General features: G+C 48.1%; 1 protein-coding gene across 1 annotated transcript in view; it reads left to right on the top strand.

The window, feature by feature from the left end:
- The first annotated feature begins 5,234 nt into the window (after positions 1-5,234).
- The window catches only part of ST14 (ST14 transmembrane serine protease matriptase), a 39,846-nt gene continuing 27,410 nt past the window's right edge, over positions 5,235-17,670 (top strand). Inside the window, exon 1 of the mRNA XM_019660788.1 lies at positions 5,235-5,495. Coding sequence (XP_019516333.1) covers positions 5,415-5,495 — 81 coding nt within the window. The 5' untranslated portion in view covers positions 5,235-5,414. The remainder of the gene's footprint in view (positions 5,496-17,670) is intronic.

Here is a 17,670-nt window from a genome sequence, read left to right as displayed (position 1 = left end):
TACAATTTGCAGGAAATACAAAGGGCCAGGGAACTCACTAAATCAACTGCACTTTGAGAAGAGAATCAGCAAAACCTTGACTGTGTGTGTGTGTGGGGGGGGCGGGGGGGCAGTCTGCAGAACACATGATCTGACAAAAAGAGGCAGTGGGAACCTCTGGATTAAAAGAGACCTAAAAGATATATTTAAAACAAAGAGACAAACAAAAAAGCAGGCCAAAGCTAAACTGCAGTGTGTAGAGATTCTGATCCAGATGATAAAACCACATAAAGAAAAATGAGAAAGTAATCACCTTGAAAGTCAGTGGAGTGAGTGCCTGCTGTTCGTGGGGAGAGTAGGGGCTGTTTTGGGGACAGGCACATGGAGGGCTGGAGGTGGGAGGTGGGTTGGGCTGGGGTCGGTAAGGTTCTGTTCCCTCTCACAGGTGGCAATGACAAGGGTGTTGCCTTAGAATAATCCAGTAAGCTATATATTTGTTTTATGCTGTTGTCTACATTTGTGTAACATTTAACAATAAAAAGTTTGAAGTGATAACCGAAAACATTTGCTTACATTTTCACTTATTCATTTATTCTTTTAATAATTTAACAACACTGGGTGTGAGCTGGAGAAACTAACAGATACTGATCCTTGCCTTCGGGAGCTTTGTGTTTTGAGAGGGGCGCGATGCACGTCCTGCATCTTTTACGGAAACCACATCAGATCTGAGTGGAGCCGAGTGGAAGAAGGTGGAGCCTTCAGGAGGCCATGTGCAGTCCATGGAGGAGGCGATGGTGGCTGGGAATAGGGAGTCTGCCGTAGGGAATGAGAGAAGTAGATAGCTCCCAAATACATTCTGGAGATAGGACTGACGGACAAGATGATTTGCTTGTTTGTTGTTGTTTGTGGGTGGGATAGGAAAGAAGAAATCATAATGTCTTTAGAACTGTTGGACTCAACAGATGATGAAGCCATTTACTAATATGGTTGGGTCCGTAACATAAATGAGATGGCACTCGTGGCACTAAAAGCCGCTGTTCTGCGAAATAAATGTCTCATATTGTTTCCAAGGCTCCTAGAGCATTTTTTTTTTATCTCAAGGAGCTAATAAATGCCTTGCACATAGAAGGCACTCAGTGCTGTCATTTGGACATAATACATATGCAATGCATTACTGCAAATCCAGATTCAGAGAAAGTGATGCAGGTCAAGGGCCTTTCCCTCTGCTCATTGTGTCATGTCAACTTACCGAGTACATGCTATGTGTGTGACAGAGGAGGAAGTGCAACCATATGTCATGACATTAAACCCATTTGCCTTAATCTTCATAAAATTATGATATATGAAGTAAGTGCTTTTATTCCTACATTTTCCGTGAAGACATGCAAGAGCAGAAATCTGAGCTTGGGCTTAATCTACTGACACCAGCTGGCCTCACCCATTCTTTCTTGCAACAACATTCGAGAGCTCTTATGTGTCCCAGGAAAATCAAAAGGCCCTGCAATATAAGCTCTCATAAAGACTGTACCAGTTTCTGGGAGAACTGAGGAAAAAGAGATTAACTATGCCTGCAAAAAGTTCCACAGAAGTGATATTTTAGTTGAATTTGGGTTTTACTGGGAGAAGGGACAAAGTGGATTGGGGTGAACTGGGAAGGATTCAGGCTGGGGGACTGGCACCTTAAAGGCCAGGGGCGTGGGAGAGCATTCAGTGTCCTACAGCACTGCACTGGGCAGTGGGTGAGTGGGGATTGTCTGGGAAGGAGGCAGCATCACCTTGTGGCTACTAAACAACTGGTATTGACAAGGTACATTTTTACCTTCCATGAAGCACCTCCCACGGGATTGTGCTAGAGCTGCAGCAGCACAAAAACCAAAGTGACATTAGGTTTCAAATATATAAACCTTGTTGTTCCAGGAGATGTAGATACGTTCACAGATGGCAGCTCCATAACTGGTTCATTCTGCCTTGCTCCGTTCGTTCTAAACCTCACCCACACCCCTTGTCTGCAGACTTCTCCCTGCAGGACTGGGATTTGCCCACAGGTCTGGCACAATCTGCCCTGGCTGGGATTGCCACCTGCTCTTGGACAAGTAATAGCCTTGTGATTTTGAACTTGGGCTGTGTCTACCTGATGTGTCCCGCTTTCTCCCATGTTATTACCAATTGAAGCCAGTGTTTTCCGGCCTGTGGTCAGGTCCATACTCCTACACCCTCTAAGTGGCCCTGATCCCAAGGTCACTGGGTTCAGTGGAGAAGCCCTCCGAGGGGTCCCAGCAGGCAGAGTTCTGGGGTGGAGAAGAGAAGGACTCCCCAGAGACATGGTAGGTTTAAAGTGGAATATTGGGGATGGGTAGCAGGGTAGAGATGGAGGCTTATGAAGTCGGTCACTGCTGCACACAAATGACAACGGGCCTCAGGCAGAAATCTGGGTTTGAGTCTGAATCATTTCTTCACTTACAGTTTAGGAATAAAAGTACTTATTTCACATGTTATAATGTTGTGAAGATTACAACAAATGGGTTTAATGTAAACGGACATGTTGATGATCACAGGCTAAGGGCTCTCGACCTGCATTGCTTTCTCTGAATCTGGATTTGCAGTAATGCATTGCATATGTATTATGTCCAAATGAAAGCACTGAGTGCCTTCTATGTGCAAGGCATTTTATTAGCGCCTTGAGATAAAAGATGACGCTCTAGGAACTTGGGAGGCTATATGAGACACTCCTTTGGCAGCAAAACAGCAGGTTTTAGCGCCGTGAGTGCTATCTCATTTATGTTACTTTGGATCCAGCTATTTTCAATCATCCATTAATTGAAGAGTATTGTGCCACTGGTAATTGTAGTACCAATGTAGTACCTACAAAGGACCATAGGTGACTTTGTCCCAATATGCAGAAAACTATGTTTTGGTATCTTCTATTTAGCTTCGGAGTGCTTTATATGATGGAAGGTAACAGATTTATTTTCTATTGTAAAATTGAGCAAGAGACTGACAGGAATGCAAAGAAAATGTGATAAATTCCACAGTAGAGGGGTGACCGGTTAGCTCAGTTGGTTAGAGTGTGGTGCTGATAACACCAAGGTTGCTGGTTTGATCCCTCATGGGCCACTGTGAGCTGCGCCCTCCCTAAAAGAGTCAACTATGCCATTGTAGCATGAAAGCCATGTGTAACCAATGAGCATGGCTGTTCCCCAACAAAATTAAAAAAAGAAAAAGTCTACAGTAGTGGTACACACGGACCTAGTTGTGGTTTAGAGGGAAGGAAAATCTCACTGAGGAGGTAGAATATCAGTTAGGATGGGTTAGGTTTGCTGCAATAAAGGGCGACCCTCAACTCTCAGCGGCTTAAGATCCTAAAAGCTTACTTCTCATTCATGCTACATGTTCCATGCTTGTCACAGGGGTCTCTGCACATTGCAGCCACTTAGGGTCACAGGACAATAGAGGTTTTATCTCAACATGTGCTCCCAGGATGACCTTGCAAGGAAGCAGGTGTGGGAATTGTGCATCACCTCCGTATGCTTCTACCTGGAAATGGTGTGTATCTCCTCATTTGATAGTTCCTTGGCCACAGCTATCCATATGGCCACACCTAACTTCAAAGGGGAGGGAGTGCAGTCCTAGCCTGTGTCCAGAAAGTATAGAGCTAGCAACACCCAGTGAACCACACTAATGATTTCAGTGAACCACACTAATGACTACTGTGGGTAACATTGTCCCAGTATGCAGAGATGAGTGTAGAGGAAGAGGGCTTTCCAGTATATGAGAAGCATTAGGAAAAAGGTGCAAATGTTGGAAAGCCTGGCTGTGGAGAAGGGGTCCACATAGGAATGCTGGGAGGCAAGGTTGCAAAGGAAGACAGGTCACATTGTGAAAGCCATGGAAAAGGGGCTGGATTTCATCCAGGAGACACTGAAGGTTTTAAAGAAGCTGCGGTTAAGGAAGATGAGCCTGATTGCTGTGTGTAGGAGAGATCAAGAGGGCGCAAACTGGAGGCAGGAGATCCATTCGCTTCTTACACAAACCCAGGCAAAGGGTGATGAGCGCATGAATAGGGGTCTTCGAAATGGGTGGGAAAGAAAGGACTCTCTATATCAGCTACTTGAGAGAAAGGCTTGACCAGCTTTGGGACTAATAGGATATACGATGTAAGTGGGGGTGGGGTGGAGAGTCAAAGACGATTCCAAGGTTTTGAGACTACAAGAATGATACTACTATAACTGGAGAAAACAGTGGAGGATGGACAAGTTTGGGAAGACGGTCTGGGGCTTGTGGATTGCAAAGTAGGGATTTTAATTTTAGTTAGTCTTGTTTCCCAGCACCTAGAAGAGTGCTTAGTTTATAATATGTGCTCAATATTTGTTGACTATGTTATTCCAGTAGAACACAAATGGAGAAGTTCCCAGGCAATTATTAATGCAGAATTTACACCGTTTCATGTCAATGCTAAGAAGGCAGATTTACCTCCTTGAAGCCATAAGAAAAGATGCCAAGAAAGTATAGAGAAAAAGATTGAAGAGAGAGCTTTGGAAACCATGACATTTAAAAGCCAGAAAGTAGGACTAGAATCCAGGGCAGGTGGGCATCTGAGGATGGCATCAATTCATCTCAGATGCTGCAAATGTGTAAAGGATGCTGGGAACAGATAAGAGGGCATTTGGTTGGGCAACTCAGGACTCTATAAAGACCCACCCAGGGAGAGCTGGAAGCAGGCCAGCAAGCACCTCTGACAATGATGGGGCAGCTACTACTGGCCACACGGAAGGCTAGGCCAAGAGGCAGTTCTGGTGTTTGTTTTGGTTTGGAGGGGTTGTAATTTGAGACCTAGTGATGCAGCCCGGTGGAGAGCGATTGAAGTAAGAGGGAGGGAGAGAAACCATGGTTGGCATTAAGGAAGCAGATGGAAGTGTCTTCCCGCGGAAAGGGAAAGGACCACTTCTCCCAGGAGCGGAAGAAAGCGCGGGGACAGCTTTTGTTGTGGTGGTTAGGTACTCACTCTTACGTGCGGGGCGCAGTTATTGCTAATGGCCACCACCAATCAAGTCGTCTCATCTCACTTCTCCATCACCTGCAGGCCGGTGGCCTTATCTTCCCCTTTACCGGAAAGGAGGAGATTCCCCAGAGGCTCTGAGGGAGGCGGGAACCGGCGAAGGGACGGCAGGTCTGGGAAAGGTGCCGGCAAGAGCGGCGGGGCGGCGGGGCGGCGGGGCGGGCCCGGGGAGGCCACACCCTGAAACTACCTGCGTGGGACAGGAAGAGTGAGGGTGAGAGCCACCGCGGGCGGCCGGGCGCTGGGCCGCAGACCGGAACTCGCCGCGACCCTCGCTCCGCGCCCTACGTGTCCCCCGTGTTCTCTTGCCCAGACGGCGATGGGAGCCAGCCGTCCACGGGGACGACTCTTCTGAGACCTGCAACCGGCCACCGGGACCATGAAGAGCAATCGGGGCCGCAAGGGCGGAGGGGGCTCCAAGGACCTCGGCGCGGGACTCAAGTACAGCTCGCGGCCGGAGGTGGGCGAGGGCGCGGGGCGGCGGGGCAGCCGTGGCACCCGCGTCGGCCCGGCTGCAGCCCTGACCGGTCTCAGCCGGGGATGAGGGGCGCGGACTTTGTGGGCGCCGTCCGGGTCGGGGAGCCCCCATTGTGGCCGGGAGCTGGACGGTCCGAGCGGGCGCCCGGCCCCTCACCGCGCTGCGCTTTGTCTTGGCTAAGGGACTGCCCCCTTTGTGGCCCGGGCGCTGCTGGCCCGACAGGTGGAATTTCCAGTTTGGCGGGTGCCTGGCCGGAGGACCTTTGGTACCTGCCCTGCTGCGAGCCAGCCACGGGGGAGGCGGGAACGCTCAGGTTCTTGGAGACGCCGGATCTCCAAGGAGAAAAAGGGACCATCTCGGTCCCCTAGTGGACTCCGCTGTGTCAGAGCACCTCCGGAAGAAACCGGGGACGGCGGCTCAGGGTGGGATGATTTGGGCGAGGCAAGGGAGGTTTCCCCCGGAGGGGCTTTGGAATCTAGTCCTTGGCCTCTCTGCAGGACTTTGGTTTTTCCTTCCTGGTCAGAGGCATTTATTTGGAGTCCTTTACAGAGGGCACCTGGGAGACCAGAGCTTTGGTTGCCATGGAGCCTGGAGCTAAGGACTCCAGGGTGTAGCTTGTCTGAGCTTCTCCAAGAGACCCTTTTGGGAAGGTGACTCTGTGGGAGCATTTTAGAAGACCTGGAATCTGGGAAGCCCTTGTTTGGCAGGAAGGACAATGAGAGAGACCTCTTGAGCTATCTCAAAGACACTGTAGAGAGTTGGGGACGGGTTGTTAGTTACTTTATTGAAGGACACACCTAGGAGGCAGGGCCCAGGCAGGACCTCCACCTCTCTGTTCAGCAGGGTCCCCGGGTTTCCTCGAAGGCCAGGGCTGCACTGAGAGGCAAGGGCTGTACCATGAGGAGCTTGGCCACTCTGTAAATGATGGCTGCTCTGTGTCCTCGCTCTCACTTTTTCTCCTGTGTTCCTGGGTTCAGGAAGCTCCTCTTCCCACACTGCCGCCATTGCTCCCATGTCAGGTCAGATTCGGGAGCTCTCCTAAAATAATTCCTTTCCTCCACGCGGCATCTTGACTTAGGCAGCTTGCAGAAGACTAGATTCTGGGGCTGCTGTGGTTAGGTGAACCCCAAACAGAACTTGTTACTTCCACTTTTCACTCCTCTGTGAGGAAGAAATGTGGGAGGCTGGGCCTGTGCTCCTGTTGAGCCTCTGCCTGCTTCCGGTAGATTCACCTGGTGGGTGCCTTCTATTTTCCTTTCTGTAATTGCCATGTTTATGAGCCCTTGATAATTGCCTACTGGGGCTCTGGACTCTGGCCTCCTCAGCAGAGGGCCTGCTCTTCGGTATTTGTTATTTCAGGGCAGTTTTTCTTCATGACTTCTTTTTCTGGAACTCTCTCCTGCTGCCACTGGGAGAGTTGGGTCTTCCTGGAGTCTCTTGAGTCATCTCACTGCCCATGTTCCCTCTTCCAGTGGGACCAGGCCTGGGGCTCACCCCCACAGCTGCTCTGAGCTCCCAGGGCCTGCTGACTTCTCTCGTCACCTGCCAGTCCTTGCTTTCTTGTCCCCTTGTCCCTTGCTCATTTCTCATGTTCTGTGAAGCGCATCCATTCTCCACTCCACTGCACTCTTCCTTCCACTTATGATTCTGCGGTTTTCCTTCATGTGGATCACTCTGTCTTTTCTCCTGCCGAGCTCCATTGAACCATCTCTGTGCCTCGTCCTGGGCTTGGGCACTGGTGCAAGGAGGGCTCTCAAAGGCAGGTAAGATATGGTTGTTTCCCTTAAGGAACTTACAGTCTTGAGAGCCATGCTAAGAGGTGTGATAGGACCAAGAGTGTCCTACAGGAAATGGCCTGCTGTGCCTGAAGCTCATTACCGTTTCTTCAGGAAGTCTCCCGTATTCCATGCCTTACCAGCAATCTCACTCCCTGGATCACCTGGCAGTGTTTGCAGTCAGGGTCTGCAGACTCTGCCTTAACTTGTTCCCTGACAAGGTGTGGGTGCCTCCCCTGGATTTGTCCTCTGCGTCAGCAGAGCCTAGCTATAACAGATCATGCCAGGTCACACAGGGGCACTGTTTCTTCTGGGAAAGGTTCTGTTTGGTGGTACTTGTGTCTGGCTGTATCCTTCCCAAAACGGACAACTCTGGCCCCTGTCCCACCCCCACCCGCACCCCCACCTGTTCTCATCCAGTGGGAAGTGGCCACCTCTGTGCCCCCTACCACCTCTGGAGCCCTGATCCACAACTGTTTCTCGGGATTGTGTGAGCCCTGCCTGCATGAGAGCAGGTGTACGGATGCCAATTATTGTGGCTATTAACAAGAACTGGGAAGCCTGCCTTACTGAGTGTCCTGGGCTCTGTTGAATATTTGATAGTGGCCGTGAAGTTGCTTTGGCACCTATTGATTTCTTCTCAAGTCAGGACTGCTCCGTGTAAGATTTGGTATGCCCCAGACATATGGAAACCAGGACTGGGAAATCAGATGTTGTGGGCCTAGGCTGTACAGCTCTGGCTATTCAGAGTCATCTCTTTGTTAACTGGTCAAACATTCATTCGCCCACGTAACAAATATTTATTAGGTACCCACTGACTGAGCATGTGCCAGGTGCGGAGCAATAGCATTGGGAAAGATCCCACTTACACAGTCTCTGCCTTCAGGGAACGCCCAGTGTGTAGCGTGGGATACGGAGATTTAAATTCTGTGTGATAAGAACTAGATTCCAGAGAAACCCAGGGTGGACACTTAAGATGGGTGTCTAACCCAGGCTTGAAGGGCTGGGGTAGGTGAATTGGGGCCAGAGGCCATCTGTGATGTGGTGGCAGGAGTGTCCAACATGGGGCCAAGCCCTGGTGCCGCCGCTTTTCTGCCAGGTGATCTCAGAGATGTTACCTAATCTCTCTAAGCCTCAGTTTCTGTGACTATAAAAAGGGGATGACATAGACAAGTATGCTACAGGTTTGTTGCAAGGATTAAAAGGGATACTTGACATGAAAGCTCTCTGTAAGTTGCAGCGTGGTGTACAAATCATACAGTTTGAATTTCTGAGTTGGAAAAGGCCTCGAGACAAACAGTAAGGTGATGTGGTGTTAGTAGGACGGGTGCATGTGAAGAAGCTTGAAACCCGATTGTTAATGGGGCATTGACCTTGCAGAAGTGCCGGCCTGCCTTACTGGACACAGGGAGTCTCTCTGAGGGGTGTTGGGAAACAAATTCCAGTGATCGAGACCCTCTTCCTATGGTTCCTGTTTTCATTTCCCTCCCTTTATGCAGCTTCTATGAGAAAGAGCCTCTATGAAAAGGAAAAATGTGCCAAGACTATATAACCGGCTACTCATCCTTTTCTCCCTTTCATTTTTCCCCCTGCCCCCATACAAAAAAAAAAACCAAAACACTTTAAAATCCCTTTCTTTTGAGCATATGCTGGGCTTTCCGAAGGCCTGCGTGCTAGAAGGTGTGTAGGTGTGCGGGATGGGGGGAGTGAGGCAAGCGCAGGGAAGATAGTCAGCTGCGGGTCACTTAAGATCGCTCTTTAGGTGGGATTCGCCTCACGGGTGCTGTGGATGGACAAGGAGCCTGCCTCCTTCAGGGAACTTCCCTCCACCTTGGTCTTGGGAAGACCCGGAAAGTCATGATCCTCATTTAGGAGATGGGAAAACTGAGGCATAAAAGAAGACAACTCTACTTACTAGCTGCGCAAGTAAGCAGCCCACGTTGCCTACTCCCTGTGGGAATCTGCTCAGGGTGGGTTCTGCCCTGAGCAAGCTTGTTGGCGGAGGCGCCATATCATCACAGCTTCCTCTATCTGGGCCTCTCACTCTGCTTCTCAGGAGCTGTGACTGCCTGTGCTATGGCCAGCGGTCACTGTGGTCCTAGAGTTCCCCTGGTGTCTGTTCCTTCTCCGCCTGTGCTTCTGCTCAGGCTGTTGGCTCATGTCTCTCCTAAGAGGGAAAGTCTGTTTTTGAAAGAGGAAGGAGAGTGTGATGAAGCCCCCAGGGCCCAAAGATTGTTGCTTCTGTCATTATGTGCACGCGCTACTGGAGTGCTTAGTGTACTATTAATCATTGCCAGCATTTATTGAGCATCTATCACGTATTACACCTTTAAGTACTATTATTACCTTTTTATAGGTGACGAAAATGGAGCACAAGAGGGGCTAAGCAACTTGCCTAAGATCACAGAGCAAAAACAGTAGTGGGTCCAGGATTCGAACCCAGGTATTCTGGCTCTGCTCTAGTGCAAGACAGGGCCATCAGCCCCATGGGCTCAGGAATGGATGCATTACTAAGGGTAGGAATTGGTTTGATTTAGGTAAAAAATTGGATTTCTCTTCTTAGGATGTTTCTGAGATGCCTGTGGCTTAGCAAAATTATAATAGCATTTGGTAGCATAAGAATGAGAATGGGGACTTTTGGGCTTCGCAGAGAATTCTTACCATGGCTGGCAGTGGTGACAAGCATGTTGGAGTTTGCTTAGAGCTCATGGCCAGTAATTGCCTGTTTTCTTTGTTAAGAATTTTTCTAGAAGGAGGTTCCTACTAGAAGTTCTGTCTTGGAATCTCCTATTTTCAGAATTTGCTTATTCTGTCCAGGCTTAGCAACAGAATCCTTAGAATCCTTGTGATAGTTGTCTGATTGGTCAAAATCTTGGCTCTATGTCTCTCTTGAGATGGTGATGATGATGGTGAAAAGGAGAATATGATGACAGTCATTCTACCCATCACTAAATATGTGCACTTCAATTCATTATCTTTGAAGCAACTGTGGGGTGGGGGGGAAGCCTATTAGAGAGTACTGCAGCTCAAAGGTTTGTGTAATGGCCCAAAGGCAGATGAAGAGTAAGAGTTCAAACCTGGATCTGTGAGACTTCAAAGCCTACGATGTTTACTGCAATGCCATTATACAGTTGTATTCCAAAGACCATGGTGATTGATGCATGTCCCCAGCAAAATCCTAGAACACATTATTAAACAGAGTGGTGAGCACCAGGCGCCAACACAAGTCCACTAAAAACCTCTCACACCAAACTTGTCTGGTTTCCCCTTTTGATGCGATTACTCATCTGGTAGACCAGGAGTCCCTCTGGAGATGTGGTTTCAGCAAGGCTTTGAACAAAATGTACCTTTATTTATTATATACATGAATAAAAATCATAATGGCAATTTTAAAATGAAAAAATAATTCACCGTCCCCCAAGCCAACAAATCAGGTTGTTCACATTTTTCATGCCTTTTTCCATCCCTAACCCTATGCATACCTTTTATCTAGTTTCTTGTTGTGCACGTACAATTTGTGTTCCGGGAAAGGCATTGTCTCAGCCTTCTATCTGCTGGGCGTGGTGGGGGACTGGGTACTGGAGGACAATAAGGTCTGGTGAGTTTGTGTCTGTTGAAGGACTGTGCCCAAGAGGTTCCATTTACAGATCCAAGTTACTCTGGGCTACTCCTGACTCCTTCCAGGGCTCTGTGACATTTCTTATTTAGTAGCAACTCTGATGAGCTCTTGGAGCATTTCCTTGTCTTTGCAGATGACACCCTCCTGGGAGGGAAAGGCCAGACCTTAGATGACTTAATTATGAGTCAGAAGAACGTGGACAGTCTTTGGGATAGGCTGCCAAGAACAGAATTGTGTCCATCTGTCTTGGGAGTAACTGCTGTGCTCACTGCACCACCCTGACAACGGAAAGAAAAGCCACCTCCCCCACATCCATGGTGATGTGAGCCAGGGAGATGAGGAGCAAGTGTAGAGCCGGAATTTTGAGTTGACGCCAAGCTCAGTAAAAGCTAGGCATGTAGTGTAGCTTTCTAGAATCTAAAATAGCACCCCCCCCCTATATTTTTATTTGGTTATAACTTTAAACCTTATTATCAAAAGGCTAAAATTATTAATTATCATATAAAATTATTATTATTATTTAAAGAAAATTTGGCTCAAATAAGTAGAAAGAATTTTTAAATGGGGTAAAATACCCTAGAGAACCATTTTACGAATTTGGTATTGCCTATGCATGTTTTCTAAAGGAAGTAGCTTTTTTTTTTCTTATTACAAAAGTTAGGAAGGCTGTTTTTTTCTTTTTAAGTTGAGCAATACAGAAATATGCAAAGTAGAAGGCCAAATTCTTCTGAAATTCTCTCTTCCAGATTTTATAACCCCTATAAATAGTTTGGTTTATATTCTTTCACAAGTGTTCTGTGCATATACTAATATGTACCTATGTGGATATTAATATATATGTATACATGGATTCTCCCCTCCCTAAATGGAATCATAATGTCATTCCTATTCTGCAGCTAAAGACATGGTTGTAATTAATTCAGCACACATTTATTAACTATCTTAACCCATGTTAAAATTGTAGAGCAAAGACACAACCCCTCCACCATCTTTAAGGAACAGGTGGTTTACCTGGAGATGTGACTAGGATGGAGGTGTGCTGGGGGTGCTAGGAAACCAGGAGTCACTGCACTAAAACTGTGGGGGAGGGGCCTTGCTTGGGAGCTTCTCAGAGGAGACACCTGAAGTGAGTTTAGAAGGGTGGGAAGTGCCTATATACTTTCTGACTTATCTTTTCAACATTGTATTTTAGGTAGTTTTTCCATAGTATTACCTATTCTTTGAAAAATCTTTTTTTTTTTTTTTTTTTTAAGATTTTATTGGGGAACTGCGGGAGGGGTACAGCGTTGGGGAATCGGGGAAGGGGAACAGACAAGTTGCTGTCCTTTTGTTCTTCAGTCTAGTTGTGGAGGACGTCCCTTCACTGGCCCATGTTGGTATTATCATTGCGCTCTTCCCGGGTGAGGCAGATCGGTCGCCGGCCACTGTACGGCCATTCACGGCGGCTCTTGGCAGCCAGCTCATGCTGGCTGCCGGCCGCTCACGGTAGCTTAAGGCAGCCCACTGCAGCTTCACTGCAGCCTACGCCATCGCTGGCGACTCACGGCATGCCAACTCCAGGTCCAGCTGTTGTTCACCATCTTAGCTGTAGAGGGCGCAGCGTCACTGGCCCTCATGTGGGATCTGATCGGGGGTTGTGCTGCTCAGAGCTGGCGTCCCAAGCCAACTCTTAACCAACGCGCCACTTGGCCGGCCTTTGAAAAACCATTTTTGATTGCTGCATAAGCTTTCATCAAGTGGTGATATCATTCTTTATTATTTTATTTATTTTTATTATTTGTGTGTGCTAATTGAACGTATTTTGGGGCAGCTGATGGACAGACAGCAGTCAGGATAAGGGAGGGAATTGATGGACAGTCCCCAGGGACGCCACACAGGTTAAGTCTCATTTGCACTATGCTGTTGAATTCGGGGTTCCATGTCTTAACAGGAATATTGCTAACTAATAATACTGGGAGGTTGAACCAAATGACCAGAGGTTTAGCAAACAGTTGGAGTGACTGAGTGGAGTGTGTTTAAGCCAGAGATAGAGCAGACTCACAAGTAATTAGGAGCTGCTCTGAGTAGAAGTTAGGCTGGTTCCATTGCAATGCTAATGTCAGGGGTCATTGTGATGCTGATCACACTTGGGGGAAGAGAGAACTTTGTAATACTGGCATGAAATAAAATACTATTTCCTCCAGGAAGAGTGACCCCGGGAGGATGGGGTGATGTCTAAAAATCGTCCCAGCCCTAAAAATCCGATTCTAAGGATGCAGTTCCGCTGTTCTCTCCTGCTACTATCCTGTTGCTTCCACCATGGGGATTCTGGGTTGTAACCTTGGACTGGGCCCCCAGGTGGCCTCCCTTGGCAGGGGTGCTTTCCTGTTTGCATATCCAGTCCTTTCAACCAAAGAAGGTCTTAGATTTGTAGCTCCATTAACATGCCTGGGAGCTACTCTAGAGGTGGGAGAGGTGTTTTGGGAACGTGGTCAATTCCAGGAGGTAGGTGTATTGGGGCTTTTCCATTAACTTCTGGGTCCACTGAGGCAGCAGTTAAAAAAGGTTCAACAGACTATAGTACCTGCGTACCATGGAATACTACTCAGCAATAAAAAGAAACAGGCGACTGACGCATGTCATGACTCGACTCATGCCCCACAGAGTTTTGCTGAGTGAAAAAAAGCCAGCAATCCCAAAAGATTATATAATGGAGAATTCATTTCTATAACATGTTTGAAATGACAACTGTAGAAATGGAGGATAGGTTAGTGGGTGGGAGGGCTAGGTCACACCAGGGCAGCAGGAGAGATCAGAATCTTGACGGTGCTGGTGGATACAGGAACCTACACCAGTGATAAAATCATATGGAACTTAATACTTACACCCAAATGAAAACAGGCAAAATGGGAACTGTGAATAAGATCGGTGGATTATATCACTGTTGTGGTATTATAATATAGTTTTACATTGGGGGAAACTGGGCAAAGTGTACAAGGGATCTCGGTGTTATTTCTTACAATGGCACGTCAATCTACTTGTACAATGATCTCAACAAAAATGTCAATAATTCAAAAAGCACTAGCCTGTAAAATCAAAACGTGGGTCCAGAGAAAAAGAATGAAATGAAGTTACAGGGCGCTGCCTCCGCTTCTTGTTCCTGTTGTTTTGTTTCTGTGGGAATCTGCCTGGTTGCGCTGCTGCAGGAAAATGCTTCTGCTCCTTGAGTCTGGTGACTAGGGTCTGGAGAAAGGGGTCAGGGGTTGGGGTCAGGAAGGGAACCCCTGGAAAATAAGGATAGGCTGGTGCAGACTTGGTGGGATCAAAGACCCGTGGGAGGGGGCAGGGTGGAGGGAGTGATCTTGAGATGGAATTCTCTGGTTGGAATAAAAAAAAAAGAGGTTGTGCTCTAGGGGTAGCTTTTGACTGGGAGAGGACAAGACTAGAAGAGTCCAAACATAGTTGGGGTTGATAAATATAGCAGGTGGCCAGGCCAGGGCTCACACCAGAGAGCTGGAGGGGAGAGAGTGCTGTCAGCAGAACCCTGGGGTGTGGACTGAGCATTCTCTATCCTTCCAGGGTGGAACACAAGTCTGGAAAGTTCCCTGGGTCCCAGCATCTGGGAGATGATCCCAATCTGGGTGTGCTATCAAAGTCTGGCTATGGAGAGAGAAGTCTTTCAGTCAATTAATTTATCCATCATTCAGTCAATCAATCGCTAACCCTGGCAAAGTCAAAGGTAGAGGAGATGGGAGAGAGAAGCAGAACAAAGAGGAACTGAGGCACCCTGACCTCCTTGGACTGCCTGGTGTGACCACCGAGGCAGTGGGGTATCGTTGATGCCACGTGGGCAGTACAAGTCATAAAGAAGACGAGGTCCCAGGGAGAAAGCACTATGGATTGAGGTGGTCTGCGGAGGGAGGTTTCCCAGAGGGGCTAGGCCTTGGGCTGTGTGCTCAAGGGCAGGTGGGTTTGGTAGGTGGTGAGGGGAGCTGGGCCATTCTGAGTGGGTGGGATGGGACCAGCCTTCTGGCTCCATACGGGTTTGGGGGCCTCCTGGCTGGGGACAAGGTCAGAAGTGGAGGCAGGCAGCACCCCTAGTGTTGAAGTGGTAGAAATTCGTAAACAGTGCTGGGCACAGCGTGCCCCTGTTTATGGCCCAAGAGCGGGTTTTGTAGGAGGTAGAGCTTTGCAGCATGTTCTTTAAGGCAGTTAATCCCTGAGCCCCCTCATGTTTGTCTGGGGGGCGGACGGGGTAATAGTTGTTCCCCTGAGAAGTAGCAGGGTGTCCTGAGAAGAACACTGGCTTTGGAGTCAGACAGGCTGGAATTCAACCCTGCCACGTTTTAACTATCTGTGTTTTTGGCAAGTTAACCTCTTTTAACCCATTTTCTCATCTGAAAATGAAACCTAGTTGTAAGAATTAGAGATGATATGTATTAAAAATGCTTGACATGAGGTTTGAGGTAAGGAGACCCACTAGGACGATCAGGAGGTTATCTGGATGCAGGAAGAGTATGAGAATGAGGATAATTGAATGGATTTCAGAGAACTTCGCAGGCAGAATAGAAAAAACTTGGAGATTCATCTGATTTTGAAGTTTATGAGTGATAAGTAGGAATCAAAGAAAATGTAGGCAGTTCACATAAGTACCTCTTTTAATTCTCAACAGTGTATTCCCCATGAACTAAGCATTTAATCTTATTTTTCATTTAAACTAATTAATCGTGGTGATGCAGACAGTTCACTCTTTAAAGGCATAGGCAACATCTTATCTGTGTTTTTATCCCCCTACCTGGCATAGTGTAGGTACATGTCACAGATATAAAAATACAAATAAATACCCCTAAAATACCAAAAAAACATTAACAATAAAAATTAACATACTCTTTTAAAGAAAAAAAAATCCTCTTGACATGGCACCAAGCTGCACAAAAATAGGGATTATGTTTGTCGTGGCCTCTGCCTCCGTCACGGAGCTCTAAGTCAGAGGCGGTGGGTGTGAAAGCCCCTTGGGGACAGTCAGGGCATCCTCCCAAGGGCTTCGGCCCGTGTGCCGACACCTTTCTGACACTGCCCAAGAGAGCCATTGGGCAGGTATCATCTCACTCAATGGTTTTGGAATCTGTTACGGCCTTTTGGGACAGTGTCTCAAGGACAGTAGTCCACAGGTCCTCTTAAGTCCTGTTGCTACTTCAACCAGTCCGTTTATCTTTTTGTTATTTCGAGGTGTTGTAAGAACTTGCATTTGAAATAAGATTTTAATGTTTTCAAAATGTTTTGGAAGCGATTGGAGCTTGATGTAGAAACAGAGACTGAGTGTAGACGTGGTCAGGCAGATGCACTAGCTCTGTTGGGTAAATCGTCTCTGGGCTCTGCGCGGGTGGGAAGGCCCCAGGGAGGGCTTTCTTCCCTCCCACAGGCCGGCCCCTACCTTCCTCAGGGGAGGGGAGAGGAGGAGAGGGAAGTGGGACAGGAGCAGGAGGCCTTCCTGGTGCAGTGGACGGGCAGACCTTGATTTGTCTCTCCCCAGGGCTTCCTGGAAGACCTTCTAGGTCTGTTCTTGCCTGGCTCTTTGAGGCTCACAAAGCAGACTTGTGCTGTGACGGGTTTTTTTTGTTTGTTTTTTGGTTTTGTTATCGTTTTGTTTTAATGTTTTAACTTGAACTTTGGCTGTTTCACCAGACCAGAGGGAGGAATGGGCCTTGCCTGGCTTGGAGCTGATGGGTAGACAGTGAGAGGAGAAATCAAAATTGAAGGGAGATGGTAGGTAGGCCCCTGCCATCAGCATGAATCAGCTAATTATGTTTTATAACACCCCTTCTTAGAAGGCTATAAGAGGTTATTAACCCACTTTTTAGTTTCTTTTTTTTTTTTTTAAGATTTTTATTGGGGAGTTGGGGGATGGGACCAGCACTGGGGAATTGGGGGAAGGGGAACAGACAAGTTGCTGTGGTTTTGGTCTTCAGTCTAGTTGTGGAGGACGTTGCTTCACTGGCCCAAGTTGGCACCATCATTGCGCTCTTCCCGGGTGAGGCAGACCAGTCGCCGGCTTCTGCACTGCCGCTCACGGCAGCTGCTGGCTTCTCATGCTGGCTGCTGGCTACACACGGTAGCCCATGGCAACCCACTGCAGCAGGGGTTGCAGCCTATGCCGTCACTGGCGACTCATGGCAGCCCAGCTCCAAGTTGAGCTGTTGTTCAGCATCTTAGCTGTAGAGGGCAGTGTCACTGGCCCTCATATGTGGGATGTGAACCGGGGCCCTCTGGCGTTCCAAGCCAGCTCTTAACCAATGCGCCACTGGGCCGGCCCATTAACCCACTTTTTAGAGGGGAAAACTGAGGCACAGTGAGAAATATTTGCTTCAGTGGCTCACGGTTGTCAGGCCTGACCCCTCATCTAGGTCACACCCACCTCAATCCCTCAAAAGGAGAGAATTGTACTTAGCAGTCCTTCCCCTAGTCTGTTCTTTGTCTTTTTGTGGGGTCTTGTTGTGGTCTCAGGACCATGGCTATGTGGGCAGGGCCTTGGGCAGTGCAGGGAGTTGAGGAGGGGCACAGGAGTGAAACCTGCAGGAGCCAGATACTGGCTGGCAGAGAACCACTGGGTTTCTGTGCTGACAGAGTACCCGAGGTTGGCTGAGTCAGGCCCCTGGGGACTTTTCTTCCTGCTCTGAGCAGCTGTGCAGCGTTTTGATTTATTTCCTTCAGTAGGAACTATTGGCGGTGGGTCAGCTTTCTGTTCCCCTAGATGGCTTGGGGTCACAGATCTACAGGTAATTCT

Source organism: Hipposideros armiger, unplaced genomic scaffold (assembly GCF_001890085.2).
Source record: "Hipposideros armiger isolate ML-2016 unplaced genomic scaffold, ASM189008v1 scaffold_330, whole genome shotgun sequence".
Classification (NCBI taxonomy): Eukaryota; Metazoa; Chordata; class Mammalia; order Chiroptera; family Hipposideridae; genus Hipposideros; species Hipposideros armiger.
Note: the sequence above shows the minus strand (reverse complement) of the source record. Positions and strands in the feature narration are given on the sequence as shown.